The sequence below is a fragment of the Hypanus sabinus genome, chromosome 26 (genome assembly GCF_030144855.1).
Source record: "Hypanus sabinus isolate sHypSab1 chromosome 26, sHypSab1.hap1, whole genome shotgun sequence".
NCBI lineage: Eukaryota > Metazoa > Chordata > Chondrichthyes > Myliobatiformes > Dasyatidae > Hypanus > Hypanus sabinus.
In genome coordinates, this window is record NC_082731.1 from 16,956,224 (window position 1) to 16,973,808 (window position 17,585).

Here is a 17,585-nt window from a genome sequence, read left to right on the forward strand (position 1 = left end):
CGTGGCTCCTCCCACAAACCGTGGCTCCTCCCACACTGTCTCCCTGTGGTGAACTACATATACCTGTCTGGACACGCCCCCTGCTGACTGCTCCTGTGGCCCCTCCCACACTGTCTCCCTGTGGTGAACTACGTATACCTGTCTGGACACGCCCCCTGCTGACTGCTCCTGTGGCTCCTCCCACAGACCGTGGCTCCTCCCACACTGTCTCCCTGTGGTGAACTACGTATACCTGTCTGGACACGCCCCCTGCTGACTGCTCCTGTGGCTCCCCCCACAGACCGTGGCTCCTCCCACACTGTCTCCCTGTGGTGAACTATGTATACCTGTCTGGACACGCCCCCTGCTGACTGCCCCTGTGGCCCCTCCCACAGACCCCTGTATAAAGGTGGTTGGAGGCACTGCTCCTCCCTCAGTCTCCAGGATGTTGTGTGGTGGTCTCTTGCTGCTAATAAAAGCCTATCGTTCGCCTCCCGTCTCCGAGAGTTATTGATGGTGCATCAACCTGGAAGGACTGTTTATGGCCTCAGTACCTCCTCGTGTAATTCCATCTTCGATCTCCTCACTTGCAGATCACAGGTTGCTGACCACATCTCCTCTACTGTATCCATCATCACACGTGCAGCACAAGGCTGTGCGCTTAACTCTCTGATCACCTTGTTTCACACTTCTGACTGTGAGGCTAAGCACAGCTCCAATGCCACATTCAAACCTGCTGATGACACCACTGTCATGGGGGGAGGGGGGTGACAATTTAGCATACAGGAAGGATATTGAAAATCTGGCTGAGTGATGCCAAAACAACAAGACCAAGGAGCAGATCATTGACTTCAGGACTAGGAAATCCGAGGTCCATGAGCCAGTTCTCATTAGGGGATCAGAAGTTGAGAGGGTCAACAACTTTAAGTTCCTCTCTGTTATCATTTCGGAGGACCTGTCCTGGGCCCAGCATGTAAGTACACTTATGAAGAAAGCACGACAGCACCTCTACTTCCTCAGGAGTTTGAGAAGATTCAGCATGTCATCTAAAACTCTGATGTTTGTGGTGGAGAATATATCGACTGGCTGCATCACAGCCTGAAATGCAAAATTTCAAAATGCAAAATCACCAATGCCCTTAAATGCAAAATTCTACAAAAGGTTTAGTGCGAAAGCGCAGTGCCACCTTGTTAACAGATACCTTTAATATCTCTGAAACAGTCTATTATCCCTGCAGGGTTCAAGGCAGCCACCATTACTCTGATGCCCGAGAGAGCAACAGTAACTGGCCTAAATGATTACCGCCCAGTGGCACCGACTTCAACAAAAACGAAGTGTTTTCAGCAGTTGGTAACGGATCATATAAACTCCCACCTTCCAGCTTCATTGGACTCTTTACAGTGAACCTACCACTCAAACCCATCCACTGATAATACTGTAGCCTCAGCTCTCCTGTCCCAACTTGCAAACAATGCTTCATACATTAAGATGTTAATTCATTGACTTCATCTCAGTATTTAACAGGTTCATCCCTCAGAGGGTAGTGGGTAAACTGTCCTTGTTGGGATTCAACAACCTCTCTGTAATTGGACTTTGGACTTCTTGACGAGAAGACCCCAGTCAGTCCGAGTTCGTAACAATGTCTCAAGCTCCATCACACTGAGCACTGGTGCCTCCCATGGTTGAGTGGTTAATAATGCATTGATGTTCATGCTTCTGACTCACATCTGTGTTGCCAGACTCGGTACAAACTGTATCATCAAGTTCGCCAATGATACTGCAGTGTTTAGCATCATCAGCAACAATGATTAGTCGGCATAAATGAAGAGAGAGAGGGGTTTCTGAAATGGTGGAAAAACAACAACCTGTCTCAACGTGGACAAGACAAAAGAGATGATTGTGGACTTCCGGAAGGCACGGGTTGACCAGTCTCCATTTTATATCAATGGCTCTCCAATGGAGCACAATGTTCCTCAGTGTGAAAGAACAGACGATCTAACCTGGACCTACAACACCCCCTCAGTAGTCAAGAAGGCACAGCAGGGTCTACAATTTCAGAGGAGATTGAAGCCACTTTTCTAGAAATTTCTTCCAGAGCACATCAAGACTGCCTTTGTGTGGTGTGGAAGCTGCGACGCATCGAACCGCAGGACCCTACAGAGGACAGTAAGAGCCACCGAGAGGATCCTCCCTCCTATTTCTGACGTCTACCAGGTGCATTGTAGATGAGGGGCCCAAAGCATTGTTGAAGATCCCTACCACCCATCCCAGATGCTCTTTGGCAGACGACCGTCAGGAAGGAGGTACATAAACACGAGGATTAGGACTGCCAGACTGGGTAACAGCGTCTTCCCGCAGACTGTAAGAATAATGCATACCCTGCCACCACTGAGTTCTCATTACTGGCACAGTGAGCTGTTTACTGCCCGCATTAGTAAAAGTAGTTTACAGTACTAATCTATCTAATATTTTGGTGTATCTGCTATGTGTGATGTATATTGTGTGGGTCCACTATGGTCTGGAGAAGTGTTGTTTGTATTTACGCGCTGATTACAGTCAGATGACAATAAAGTTGATATATATTGATATGGAGAGATAAATAGCACAAGAGATTAGATAAATACAGCAGAGAGATAAAGGTACATATCTTTAGCAGGTAGATAAAGAGAGAGATCTTTAAGTAGTGCGAATATCTTTCTATTTCCTTTTGAAAGTTATAGTATATTTTATGTAATGCACTCGACTGCTGCCACAAAATGATAAATTTCACAACGTACAGTCCGTCAGCGAAAGGAAATCTGACCTTGGTTCTAAAATCTAACTAAACATAGAAACATAGAAAACCTACAGCACAATACAGGCCCTTCGGCCCACAAAGTTGTGCCGAACATGTCCCTACCTTAGACATTACTAGGGTTACCCATAGCCCTCTATTTTTCTAAGCTCCATGTACCTGTCCAAAAGTCTTTTCGAAGACCCTATCGTATCCGCCTCCACCACCTTTGTCAGCAGCCCATTCCATGCACTCAGCACTCTCTGAGTATAAAGCTCTGACATCTCCTTTGTATATACTCCCCAGCACCTTAAACCTATGTCCTCTTGTGGTAACCATTTCAGCCCTGGGAAAAAGCCTCTGACTATCCACACGATCAATGCCTCTCATCATCTTGTCTGCCCATCTCCTTGAACTATCCAGATCCATTTTCTCTCCAGTTACCAATATCCTGTTGTAATTTCTTAGAATTCCTTCACCTTATAGATCAGGAATATGATGCCAGTGAGATGGAAGAGATTTACGTGAGGGCTGAGAGGCAAGTTCTGCCACACAGAGTGAAGGAGCTCATTGGAAGCAGAAGCCAGAGGAACTGAGGGGAGGCAGAAACAATTACAAGATTTAAATGTAAATCTTACATTTGAATGATCAGTTGAATATCGGCAAATGCATGTAAATATGAAGAGCATAAAGATCTATGGAGGAGTTTGGGAGAAGGACCTGTTTCTGTGCGGTGTGCTAACATTCACGGGGTGCACAGTCCAACTCCAGATACCTCAGGGAGTGCAGCCTCCTGCTCCAGTGGTCCATTCCTAAAGGCAGCATCCTACTGGAGAGAGGCCCTTAAGCAGACACGGAAGATCCCCGAATGTATCAAGCAGAGCTGGAGAACTGTTCCTCGGTCAACTTTCCGGACCCTGCCCCACCCCCGTGACCAGCCAGCTTGTACTCATGGCAATTCTGATTTTTCTGCGTCCTTCCCTTCCAGTCCTATCGAAGGCTCTCGCTCTGAACTTCGGCCTGCTGATTTCCTGCATCTGCAGACTCTGCTCTGTTGTTGATATCTATCCCTCCGGAACTACAACAGCCAGGGAGCCGCGAGGTGGTGACAGGCGCCGTTCAAATGCAGCTTCGCCGCCCATGCGCCTGACGTCAGGCGTGACGCCATCGGCAGTGGGCGGCGGTTTGGAGCCAAGCGCTGGGCCGCGATATCGAGGAGCGGTTCCCGGCCCCGACCGGGGCGAGACGGTACGGGCGCTACGAGTATCGCGGTGAGGATAAGCCCTCCCCAGCCCAGCCCAGCCCAGCCCCGTCCCTTACCAACCTCCCCGAGCTGCCGCCGGCCTGGAATGTAGCGGCAGCGCCCGTGTAATTGTGCCTATTGATCCCGCGGATCAATGGATTTGGGAGCCGGCGGGGCGCTTCCAGACCCTGCCGAGCTCTCCACACCCAGGTGTGGGCATGCAGCGGGACTCAGACCCGATAAATAGGAGCTGCGTTACACTATAGTAAATAAACAAATACATTCTGATTACGTTGCTGCTTCTAACAGATGATGCGAGAACAATTGCCTTTTTAACTTTGGTAGATAAATTGACCACTGTAAATTAACCGAGCGTGTAGCAGGGAATAAAACAGAACTGTTGTTGCTTTAGTGTTTATAATTGGCGTGTATTTGGGTAAAGGGGCCTTTTTCTGTGTTATGTCTCCATAGATTTAGGATAAGAAAACGATTGGCGATATTGTGATATGTTTGTCGGTGTTGTGAGGAGAAAGTGGTGGATATTGTGTGTTTGCACTCTCAGAAGCTTTTGCCAAGCAAAGTTATAAAACAACATCAGGGCGGAACGGTTTTGTATCATTTTCTGTAAGGTGAATGCTACGCCTGTGACCCGGGTTGAAATCCAGCCACTGTTAGGAGTCTGCAAGGTGTTTGTGTTCTCCCCGTGACTGCGTGGGTTTCCTCCCGGTTCGGTTTAGTAAGTTAATTGTGATTTGGGTGTCATTGGGCTAGTTGGTTTGGAAGGAGTGAAAACGATGTTATGCTGGTGTGAGCTGAGAAATACTCAATAGAAATGGATCATACTGCAGTTAGACTCGGTGGCCATTTTATTGGCCTCTTCCTGTACCAGATAAACTGAGCACTGAGTCTACATTCACCATCTCCTGCTGCTGTGGCCCATCGTTTTCAAGGTTTGATGTGTCCACGTTCAGGGATACACTTCTGCACACTACTGTTGTACCAGCTGGTTACTTGAGTTGGTGTCTCATTCCTGTCGGCTTGAACCAGTCTGGCCTCTCTCCTCTCACCCCTCCCATTAACAAGGTTTTTGCCCATAGAACTGCTGCATAGTCAATGTTCTTTCGTTTTTCGCACCTTTCTCTGTAAACTCTTGAGATTGCTGTGCATGAAAATCCCAGGAGATCAAGAGTTTCTGAGATATTCAAACCTCCCTGCCAAACACAATCATTCCATGGTCAAAGCCACTTGGGTCATTTTTCTTCCCCTTTCTAACCTTTGGTCTGAACAAAAATTGAACTTCTTGACCATGTCTGCATGCTTTTATGCATTGAGTTGCTGTTACATCATTGGCTGATTAGATGTTTGCATTAATGAGCTGGTATAATTATTAACGTAGCCACTCAGTGTTTCTAGACCCTGGTGAGATGGTTTCTGGAATATTGCATATGAGTGTGATCTTCATCCCAGCCTGCGGTAAGATCCACCCCAGACGGCCCTCGAGGTTGAGCCCCCGAGTACATTTAAGACAAAGATCAATAGATGTTAAGGTACCTGGAATGCTGCCGGGGGAAGTGATGGGAAGCAGATACAACTGGAACATTTAGACAGATGCGTGAAAGGCAGGGAATGGGGACAGATGGATCCTGTGCAAGTGGATGGAATTAGTGTGGATCAGCATCACAAGTTGACACAGACATGGTGGGCCGAAGGGCCTCTTCATCTGCTGTACTGTTCTATACTGCATGTCGAGGGAACTAAAGAAATGGGGTCAGTGCAGGGAAGAAGCATCGAAGGAAGAGATTGGAGGTAAAGGGATGACTGTCACTCTGCCACTTGCACTGTTTTCCCGATTTCCTCTAGAATCAGCTCATCGATTTGAATATCTCTATTCAGTCTCTGCTTGTTGGGGAATCTCACTGACCACTCCAGTCACTCCAGATAATCATAATCACGGTGACATTACAAATGTAGTACAACCTCACTGATCCCTGGATGTCCTTCCCGATAGACCAGCTGAGACCCAATCCATGATCTGTAAAGGTTGTCAGCAATGACGTTGTGAAATTTGTTGTTTTGCGGCAGCAGTAAATTGCATTCGTCATTTCGGGGAACAGAAGGCAGGTTCTGCGAATGAATGGTACGTTGCTTCCTGGGTGTCAGGGTCTGGGACATGTCGTATCGAGTCCTCAGCATGAAGTGAAAGGGTAAGCAACCAGAGGCTATGGTCCCTGTAGGTACCACGACATAGGCTGGAAGTTGTCGAGGTCCTGCAAAGTGAGTTCAGGGAGTTGAATGTAAATTTAAAGGACTACACCTCCAGGGTTGTGATGTCTGGAGTGCCACCTGTGCCACGTGCTGGCGAGGCCAGAGATCAACATGTGACAAAGGCAGGAGGGAGTGTGTGGGGAACCGCTCGTTGATCTTGACCAAATCAGAGGCCCAGCGCCACCCAACTCCACTGTTGACGACGTCGGGCACGTGGGCTTCTGGGTACTTGACTCGATGCAAAATCGCATTTAAAATGCGCCTGACACTACTTGACGGCTTCCTCACTGCTCTTCTGATTGTATTCAGGGGAATCTGGTTGGTTGGCATCCGTGTGTCTCAAAGGACAACGGGTGATGATCATCATCACAAGCCTGGGCGGAAGGTATGGAGATTCTGAGATGCCCAGACATCAAGATCCCCCTCTCAGCCTCATCAATGTAGTCGAAAGGAAAGCTTATGAAGCAATATGTTTGGTACCAGCTTGGCTACAGGAGCTGCTGGAAAGATGTTCAATGACATCCGGCTGCCTTAGGGGATCTTCCGGATTTGCTGTCTGGGTTTACTCCCGTAGCCTTCATCTCTCCTGAGGCTGCCCACGAGGCAGTGGGGCTGTTTACCCACAGCTGGGGATCTGGTTCACGATCACTAGGGCTTGTCCACACACCGGTGGGCCTGCGTCCTACGTGTGCAGGGGCCAGACCTCCTCCACGTCCTCTGTAGTTCAGCCTGAGTCCGAAAGATGTTCGATTTCTGTGTGTCAGTGGCGGGGAGTCACTACATGAGGCTTGCTCGCTGATGGAGAGGCTATGTACTGGCAGGGAGAGACTTAAACATTCGGTTCTGTTTTTCGCAAGCCAGCACTGGAAGCTGAAACTGAGAGCAACCAGCACTAGATGCCTCACAACCATTTGAACACGAGTTTAAAGGTGATTATGGAAAAGGATTAGTCTGGTCCTTGGGTTGAGATCCCAAGTTGGAGAAAAGCCAGTTTTGATAGTGTCAGGAAGGCCCTGGGACAGTTTCCTGTCTGGCAAAGGTGTACTCGGTAAGTGGAACCGTTGAAAAGTGAAATTTTGAGAGTACGGGGTGTGTCTGTTCAGAATGATAGGCAAGGACAATAGGTTTGGGAGCCTTGGTTATTGAGGGCCTGGTTAAGAAAAAGAAGGTGCACAGCAGATGTAGGTAGGTCACAGTGAATCAGGTACGTGCAGAGTATAACGATTACAAATGAACAGAGCTAAAAGAAGACAAGGTGAAGGAAAATCTCAAGGGCTTCTACAGATATATTAAGAGCAAAAAGATATCACGGGGCAGAATCGATCCTCTGGCAGATCACAGGGGTAATCTACGCAGCAATCCAAAAATGATGGGGAGATCTCTAATAGATATTTTACAACTGTACTTGCACAGGAAACAGACGCCTAGCGAGGGAAAGCAGCAGTGAGGTAATGGACCCTATACAGAACACAGACAAGGAGATAAATCCCCAGGGCTTGACAAGGTGTTCCCTCAGACCCTGTGGGTGGTGAGTGCGGGAGTTACAAGGGCCCTAGCAGAGATATTTAAAAAACATCCTTAGCCACTGGTGAGGTGCCTGAGGATGGGAGGATAGCTAGTGTTGTCCTGTTGTTTAGGAAAGGCTCCAGGACTAAGCGTTTGAATGAAAGGCCAGAGAGTCTGACGTCAGTAGTGGGGTTGTTATTGGAAGGTATTCTGAGGGACCGGATGTGTAAGTGTTCGGATAGACGAGGACTGATTGGGATAGTCAACATGGACTTGCGGTCATTTCAAAACAATCTTACAGAGTTTTGCGAGAAAGTTACCAAGAAAATTGATGAAGGCAAGGCAGTGGATATTGTCTACATGGATTTTGACAAGATCTTGCATGGGAGGTTGGTAAGCAAAGTTCAGTGTCTTGGCGTTCAAGATGAGGTAGTAAATTGGATTAGACATTGGCTTTGTGGGAGAAGCCAGAGTGGGGTGGAGGGTTGCCTCTCTGACTGGAGGCCTGTGACTAGTGGAGTGCTGCAGGGATCAGTGCTGGGTCTGTTGTTGTTTGTCATCTATTTCAATAATGATAATGTGGTAAACGGGATCAGCAAATTTGCAGATGACACCATGATTGGGGTGAGGAGTACACAGTGAGGAAGACTGTCAAAGCTTGCAGTGGTGCCTGGACCGGCTGAAAAAATGGCAGATGGAACTTAATGCAGATAAGTGTGAGGAGTTGTATTTTGGGAGGACCGTCTAGGGTGGGCGAGCAGGAGGGCACTGAGGAATGTGGTAGGACAGTGGGATTTTAGAATACAGATCAGTAATTCTTTGAAAAGTGGCGTTCTAGGTTGATAAGAGCCCTAAAGAAAGCTCTTGGCAGACAAATCGATGTATTGAGCACATGAGTTGGAACGAGGCAATTGAAATTTTATAAGACGTTGGTAGGGTTTTCAGGCATTGCTCTGGGACTATTGTGAGCAATTTTGTGCTCTTTATCTGAGAAATGATGTGCTGGCATTGGAGAGGACCCAGAAGAGTTTCAGGGGAATTATTCCAGGAGTGAGAGGGTTAATGTATGAGGAGCGATTGATTGTTCTGGGCCTGTACTCTCTGGTTAGAGGAATGTGTGGGGATCTCATTGAAACCTATCGAATATTGAAAGGCCGAGATAGAGTGAATGTGGAGAGTACTGTATGCTTACTATCTTACTATCGTGGTGGGGGGGGGGGGTCAAGTACCAGAAGGCACTGTCAAGATAGAGGGACGTCCATTTAGAGGAGAAATGAGGGATTTCTGTAGCCAGAGGGTGTTGAATCTGTGGAATTCATTGCCACAGGTGGCTGTGGAGGCCAAGTGGTTGGGTATATTTAAAGCAGAAGTTGACAGTTTCTTGATTAGTCAGGGCTTCATAGGTTATGGGAGAGGGCAGGAGTATGGCATCGAGAGAGGTAATTAATCTGCCATGATGGAATGGCTGAGCAGATTCGATGGGCTAACTGTCACAGTCAGAGAGCTACCAACTGAGTCACAGCTGACCCAGGAGATTAAAGTGATCTGTTCTGTCACTACCCTGTACTTACTGATGATTTTTGTATCTTAACAGGACATCAAAGGTGGAGGAATTGCGACTGGGTATCTCAGAGGGAATATCACATCCGATCTACACCCCACTCAGCTCCCCAGCACCTGAATATCATCGGCCTGTGAGCGTGGAGGGAGAGACGCTGGTTTGTTTCACTTCAGACCCCAGGCAGTGAGGGCTGTTACAGGGCACCGACCGTGACACAGCTGGGGAAAGACACACTGTCTACAGTGGAGAGGGGAGAAACCACTGATGTGAGGACAGGAGCCAATCTGCAGAGAAGCCGAGTAACCTCTTCCAGCCTGTGAAGGAGCGGGCAGTGATCACTCCAGTGCGGATTGGGAAAGGAACAGCCACTGCAACGAGAGACCGTGTGTGACACGCTGGGGGAGGTGAGCTCACCTGATCTGTGACTGGGAACATGTTCACCACATCCTTGTTTTTGCACCAGTGAAACATTCATTCTTTTGACTGAGAATATTCAAATCCTGTTTCCATTTGAGGACAGTAATTAACTCGTCGCACCTGGTGACACGCCAGTGAGTTCTGATCAGGGAGAGACCAATCTCCTGACGCAACTGACTGGACACAAGTGACCCGCTGTCCTGATGAATGACCAGCAAATGCCCACCGGGGAGAGGCAGTTCTCCTGCTCTCAGTGCGGGAAAGCGCTCAAGAATTCCTTCAACTTGCAGAAGCACCAACGAGTCCACACCAGGGAGAGGACGTTCACCTGCTCCGATTGCGGTAAGGGGTTCCCTTGGCTGTCCGGGCTTCTGTTGCACCAACGGATTCACACCGGGGAGAGGCCGTTCACCTGCACCAAGTGCGGGAAGGGGTTCACCGAGTCCCACGCGCTTCTGAGGCACCAACAAATTCACACCGGGGAGCGGCCGTTCGTCTGCTCCGAGTGTCGGAAAGGGTTCACTAGGCCATCTGACCTGCTGGTGCACCAGCGAGTTCACACCGGGGAGAGGCCGTTCATCTGCTCCGAATGCGGGAAGAGATTCACTCAGGCATCTCTCCTGCTGGTGCACCAACGGATTCACACCGGGGAGAGGCCGTTCATATGCAGTCAGTGTGGGAAGAGCTTCACGCGGTCATGTCACCTTCTGAGGCACCAACGAATTCACACCGGGGAGAGACCGTTCTCCTGCCCAGAATGTGGGAAGAAATTTGCTTCTTCATCTTATCTCTGCAGACATCGAAAAACGCACACCAAAGGGAAAGTCTAAATGTACAGTATATGGGTGGGGTCTTAAACACGGCAGGCGCTGACACAGCGGTGAGTTCACAAGTGACTGATTCTGCAGTTATTGCTGCTGTTGATCACATCCGGGTTTGGACCCTGGTCACTGGACACATTTGGGTTGTTTCCCCCTGGAACTGCAGGTACATTTGTATTCTGCATCGATTATGAATAAATCTGTTCTGTGTGAATGAACTGGGCTTGAGGATGTGAGAGACTTGGAGCCGACGTGGACAAGCTGAAGGGACGGCCAGGAACACAGCAGATGGAGTCAAGTGTGGGAAAATGGGAGGTCATGAACTTCATTGAGGGAATTCCCGATGTTAAATGGATTATGGGATGTCGGACAGCGGGAAAATGGTGTTTGGTCACCATCAGCCATGACCTTGGTGACCAGTGGGGCCAAATGACCTTTACCTGTGGTAAGATGGTCCCACAGAACGGGGAGCACAACCCACTGACTGTCCAGCAGCATCCGGAGAGGCAGTTGGTCTGGTTTCGTGACGCGGGGTCCGGACCCGAACCTTCAATTTGTCCCTGTTGGAGTGGTTTCTGAGTTTAGCAAATGACTTTGACCACCAAACTTCGGTCTGAGTGTAAATTGTGGATTTAATTTTGGAGTGCAGCTCTAAACATTGAGTTCCCAAAAGCCACGAATCCCAAACCAGAAAATGCTGATTGAAATTAATGTGGAGTCTGCGTGTAGCTTCAAAGAAAGCATTGTCTGTACGTTGTAAATCTGGAATTGTCCTTGGACGTTTTGCACATAAATTATCAAGCCCCACGTTGGGCCAATCAGACCTTTTGTCCGAAAGCGTCTGCAGATGGTGCCTGCAGTACCTTGTTTTGTCAAATATAGAATCTCCTTCGCCTCTGCCAGTACTTTCCTCCAGTGAGTTCATTTGCACAACATTGGATGTCAGAAGTGGTGCAACCCATTGTGTGGCCAAGTGATTTTAGTAGTCTTAGGTGGGTGGAAATCTTTAAAAATTAGCACTCGGACTTGGATCTGCTTGGGTCGGTGCTACATGGGAGCACGAGATCTTGAACATGGAGAGCTGAACTGGTATAGGTATAAAAACAGTGTGTGCGAGGGTGTGTGTTTCTGTAAGGGATAAAACCCTGGGTGTTAATTTGGTGAGATGGAGCCACCAGTTGCGAAGGGTTGGGTTCGGGCCGCCAGTGTGTACTCGATCTGCGTGGCATTTTAGCGTAGCCGTTTTGCCAGTGTAATGCAAAGAATACAGGAGGCATCGTGAGCTCATTTGCTCAAAAGTGGTAGATTGCGGAGTATGCACCCTGCGGATTTAGGTGAGTACTGTTTAACTGGTACTTGTCATTTATATTTTGCGTAGTGTGGGAATTAGTGTGGAATTATGCCAGGGAGAGGATTTACCCAGATTTGTCTGTCAGGATATTGAGGTGAGGCAGTGCCAGGCCAAGAAATCTGATGATCCACACCAGCCCTTGACTCTGATTTAGGCCATTCATGAGCCTTCTCTCTCCCACCCCCGGGAGAAACCGAGCACGGTGTCAGAGTTGTCCTCACTTAAAGTTGCATGTTGGAATATGGAATTCTGGCACAAGCTCAAGGAAATGGTTAAAATTCACCAGATGCACCCCAAAGATGTGCGTGTGTTTGGTAAAAGCGAAGTGCCCGAGGCACATGTGGGACAGTGGCCCGGGGGTGCGAGATGGTACATGGTTGACGCAGTGCGCAGGTAAAATAAAAGGGATGTTTGAGTCATAAGAGTCGGTACATTCTGGGCCCAGTTATTTAGATTATTTTATTGCAAGAGAAAATTTGCAGATGCTTGAAGTTCAAGTAATACACACAAAATGCTGGAGGAACTCAGCAGGTCAGGCAATATCTGTGGAAGTGCACAGTTGAGGTTAATTTTTCCCATTGTAAAATGCCGCCTGATGTAAGCCACCATTTAATTTTTCTTTGACGATTTTTCTTCCCGTTTTGATATTGAGAATATTTTGTGGAAAATCCTGGAAGTGCGCCTTGTGCTCCTCATATAGCGGCTGAGGTGTTACAGCTCCCTTCGCTCCTGTTCTGCTGGAGCAGCTGAACCCTTCTACCTGAACAAAAGCCTGCATCCTTGCGGGACAATTAAAGGAAAATATGCAGCTTTCTCACCTCTGCCGATAACGTATGGTCGATAAGCACAACGTTAGGAGGTAGGTGGCTACAATAGTTCACAGGGGTGGTCAGAAAGGCACTTTGATTTTATGCTTAGTAGTTTTGCGATTTGCTCATCATTTGGTGGGGCATCTGTAGGAATTGTATTAAATCCTGTGATGGGGTTGCCACATTGGAGCTGAATGTACTGTAAAGAGTTAAACTATATGTGCAAATATCTTTCCGGTGGCCTTGGGTGTATATCACTATCTGCAAAAGCTTGGATCATGGCTGTGAGAACATAAAATTCTCATGAACACAGAGTCTGGACTCGTGAAGAGTGTTGGCAAGTGAAGACTGGATCGGCAGTTTGAGCCGGTACTAATGTATTGATCCACTTCCTGCAGCATTTTATATCAGTGGAGTGTGTGTGACAGTAGAACGGTCGGGGGTTTAGTGGGGACTGAATGACGGGCTGGGTCACAAACAGTGTAATGGATCGAGTAGAGCAGGAGGTATGCTGCAGTGAGGGGAGGAGTTCACACACATCTTGTTAAATATTTTAATGCTTCCTTTACCTGCCCGAATAAATGAAGTTTTGAAACTGATAAGGGGAATTTGTATCTTCCTGACTTAGGATCCACAGCCCCTTCAGTGTAACATTTGCCATGGGCCCGCACACAACTTAATATCAGTTTTAATGTTTGCTCTGTTCTGATCATCACCAGGGCAAACCAGAAACTGCAGAGGTTTATGCGCTGCTTGGGGATTGGGATGTTGCCTTCAGATCCACACTAAGGTCAGCAAGAGCCACACTCTCCCATGCCATCAGGAAGGCAAAGTGTGTGTGTGTGCAGAGAAAATCCACAGACACCTTTGTGACACCAGAGACATGTGCGTGTGACATCAAGGAAAGCCCCCCTCTCTTCCTGAAAACAGACCCCCTGTCTGGCCACAGCCGAGGTGAGGACAAACCTAGCCAGGTAAACCCACAGGGCCGGACAAAATACTCAGCTTAGTGCTGAAGGACTGTGTGACCTAGCTAACAGGTCTTCATGGACATCTTTAATATCTCTGAACCAGTTTGCTGTCCCTGCAGGGTTCAAGGCAGCCATCGTTATTCTGGTGCCCAAGAGAGTAACAGTAACTGGCCTAAATGATTACCGACCAGTGGGACTGACTTCAACAAATATAAAGTGTTTAGAGCAGCTGGTAATGGATCATATAAAATCCCACCTTCCAGTTTCATTGAGTGGCAGTAAACCTGCCACTCAAACCCATCCACTGATGATGCTGTAGCCTCTGCCCCCCCCCCATCTGTCCTGTCCCACCTAGCAAACGATGCTTTGTATGCCAGCTCGATCTTCCCTCTGAGGGTAGTGGGTAAACTGTCCTTGTTGGAATTAAGCACCCCTCTCTGTAATTGGACCTTGATGGGAAGGCTGCAGTCAGTCCCAGTTGGCAGCAACATCTCAAGCTCTATCACACTGAGCCACTATGGTTGTGTGTTTGATCTATTGCTGTTCACGCTACTGACCAACGACTGAGCTGTCAGATTCAGCCCAATCTGCATGGTTAAGTTTGCCGATGATACCACAGTGGTTGTCCTCATCAGCAACAATGATGAGTCGGCACACAAAGAGGCCTATCAAATAGTGCCAGGACATCAACCCAAGTGTCTACATGGACCAGACAAAATCAGATGATTGAGGACTTGAGGAAGGCACAGTTTGACCACTCTTCATTACACGTCAATGGCTCTGCCGTGGACAGTGAAGAGCACGAAGTTGCTTGGTGTGCACATAATAAACTTGACCCACAACACCACCTCCCTTATCAACAGGGTACAACAATGTCTACAGTTTCTGAGGATATTGAGGCATGTTCCCATTCCAACAACCTTCTCCAGAAGGACCATCGAGACTGTCAGGTGTGGCTGCATCATTGTGTGGTACTGAAACTTCTTTATATTTGTACAGTTACAGAAGTAGGGATGCCAGTCAGGATAGTTGAATGCCCCTCTTGCAGGATGTGGGAGGGCAGGGAGACCTCCGGTGTGCTTGACATTTTAACCTGCAGGCAGTGCATCCAGCTGCAGCTTCTAACACTCCATGTTAAGGAGTTAGAGCTGGAACTGGATCATTTGGGAGGTTGAGGGTGATAGATAGGGCATATAGAGAGGTAATTACACCCAAGGTGCAGGACATGGAAAACTGGGTGACAGGGTGGTGAAAGGGGTTAAACAGCCAATGGCCATTCCCCTCAACAACAGGAATAAAGGTTCAAAGTTCACATGATTATCAAAGTGTGTATCAGAATGCCACTCTGGTATTCGTCTTCCCCAGACAGCCATGAAATCCGACGAGAGCATTGTGTTCATCGAAAGAAAAGACATCAACACCCCCCCCCCGAATGAAAAGAAAAACTCGACAATCATCCAAACCTCCTACCCCTCTTGAAAAATAATCAGTGACAATAACATCAGACTCCTAGTGCCCCCCACCCCCCCGCACAGAGAACTAACAGGCTGCCCACACGGGAAAAACAGCAGCAAGAACATCAGACTTCAAACCCCCTGCCCCTCCCTCACCCAAAGACTGGATACAGTCGTGGAGATGACCTGGCGGAGTCGTAGCTGTCAAGTCTCCAGCACAGAGTACAGCACTGTGGCTCAGAAGGGAAGTGGGGAGAAGACGTGAGCCCTGGTGGTAAGAGATTTGTTAGGAGAACAGGAGGGAGCTTCTGTGGACAGGAGTGAGATTCATGAATGATGTATTGCTTCCTGGGTGTCGGGGTCAGGAATATCTCCGATCGAGTTCTTAAGACCGTAAGATGTTGGAGCAGAATTAAGCCATTTGGCCTATCAAGTCTACCTGGCCATTTCATCATGGCTGCTCCAGTTTTCCTCTCAGCCCCAGTCTCCTGCCTTCTCCCCAAATCCCTTCATTCCCTGACCAATCAAGAATCTATCATCCTCTGCCTTAAATATACATAAAGACTTGGCCTCCAAAGACAGCAAAGAATTCCACAGATTCACCACTCTCTGGCTAAAGAAACTCCTCCTTGTCTCTGTTCTAAAATAATGCCTGCCTATTCTGAGGCTGTGTCCTCTGGTCTTAGACTCTCCCACCATTGGAAACATCCTGTCCACATTCACTCCATCACAATCTTACACCATTCGATAGGTTTCAATGAGGTCACCCCTCATTCTTCTGAATACCAGTGAATCAGACACTTTCCAGATGACAAGCCATTCATTCCTGGAATGATTTCTATAAACCTCCATTGAGCACAAACCTGCTCACAATACTCCAAGTGTGGCCTCACCAGTGCTTTATACAGTCTCAGCGTTACATCCTTGTTCTCTCGAAATGAATGCTGTCACATTTGTCTTCGTCACTACTGACCCAACCTGCAAATTAATCTTCAGGCAATCCTGCATAAGGACTCCCAGGTCCCCTTGCACCTCACCGCAGTCTTTAGTATTTTCTCTCCACTTAGAAAATAGTCAACCTTTCCATTTCTTCTACCAGTGAATGACCATAAACTTACCAACACTATTCTATCTGCCATTTCTTTGCCCATTTTCCACTTTCTGTAGCCTTTCTACTTCCTGCTCCTCCACTTACTTTCATTTTGTCTCAAATTCGCAGCAATGTATTCAATTCCATCATCCAAGTCATTGACGTGGAACATAAAAATAATTGGTCCCAGCCCAGACCCCCGTGAAACACCATAGTCACCAGCAGCCAGACAGAAAAAGGTCCCTTTATTCCTATTCACGAGGAAATCTGCAGATGCTGGAAATTCAAGCAACACACACAAAATGCTGCCTGGCCTGCCGTGTTCCACCAGCATTTTGTGTGTGTTCCTTTATTCCTATTCTTTGCCTCCTGCCAATCAGCTTGAGCCTTATCCATGCTAGAATCTTTCCTGTATACCATTGGCATGTTAAGCAGTCTCGTGTGGCACCTGGTCAAAGGCCTTCTGAAAATCCAAGTGCACATCATCAACTGATTCTCCTTTGTGTATCCTGCTTGTTATTTCTTCAAAGAATTCGAAACAGATATGTTAGGCAAGACTAACAGCAAGTTGCTGACTGTATCCTATTTTATCATGTGCCTTCAAGTACCCTGAGACCTCATACTTAGTAATCAATTCCAACATCTTCCCCGCTAATGAGGTCAGACTAACTGGCCTATTGGCTCCTTTCTTCTGCCTTTCTTGCTTCTGGAAGAATGGAATAACATTTGCTTTCAGTCTTCCAGAATCTAATGATTCTTGAAAGATCATTAGTAATGCCTCCACAATCTCTTCAGCCACCTCTTGCAGAACCCTTGGGTGTATCCCATTTGGTCCAGGTGACTTGTCTACCTTCAGACCTTTCAGTTTCCCAAGAACTTTCTCTCTTGTTCTGGTAACTTCACATGCTTCATGCCTCCTGACATCAGGAACTTCCACCATACTGCAAGTGTCTTCCACAGTGGAGACTGATGCAAAATACTTATTCAGTTCATCCATTACTACTTCTCCAGCACTCTTTTCCAGCAGTCTGGTATCCACTCTTGCCTCTCTTTAACACTTTATGTATCTGAAGAAACTTTCAATATCCTCTTTAATGCTATTGGCTAGCTTACTTTCGTAATCCATCTTTACCTTCTTGATGACCTTTTAGTTGCCTTCTGTTGGTTTTTAAAATATTCCCAATCCTCTAATTTCCCACTAACTTTTGCTCTATTATATGCCCTCTCTTTGGCAGTTTTGTTGGCTTTGACTTCTCTTGTTAGCCATGGTTGTGTCATCTTTCTTTCTTTCTTACGCTTTGGGATGTATATCTCCTGTGCCTTCCAAGCTGCAGCAATTCCAGCC

General features: G+C 47.5%; 1 protein-coding gene across 2 annotated transcripts; it reads left to right on the plus strand.

Moving 5' to 3' along the window:
- The first annotated feature begins 3,862 nt into the window (after positions 1–3,862).
- On the plus strand, positions 3,863–13,039 carry LOC132381650 (zinc finger protein 664-like). 2 transcript variants are annotated; one of them, XM_059951246.1, is made up of 2 exons: positions 3,863–4,000; positions 9,361–13,039. In XM_059951246.1, the coding sequence occupies exon 2, from the start codon at positions 9,948–9,950 to the stop codon at positions 10,572–10,574; it is 627 nt and encodes a 208-aa protein (XP_059807229.1). In that variant the 5' UTR covers positions 3,863–4,000; positions 9,361–9,947; the 3' UTR covers positions 10,575–13,039. The 2 variants fall into 2 exon arrangements, with proteins under 2 accessions (XP_059807229.1, XP_059807228.1); XM_059951245.1 differs by having other exon boundaries at positions 3,901–4,023.
- The last annotated feature ends 4,546 nt before the right edge of the window (positions 13,040–17,585 follow it).

Excerpts from the sequence above, each read along its gene's own strand:
- LOC132381650 (XM_059951246.1), top strand. The coding sequence starts at position 9,948 with ATGAATGACCAGCAAATGCCCACCGGGGAGAGGCAGTTCTCCTGCTCT.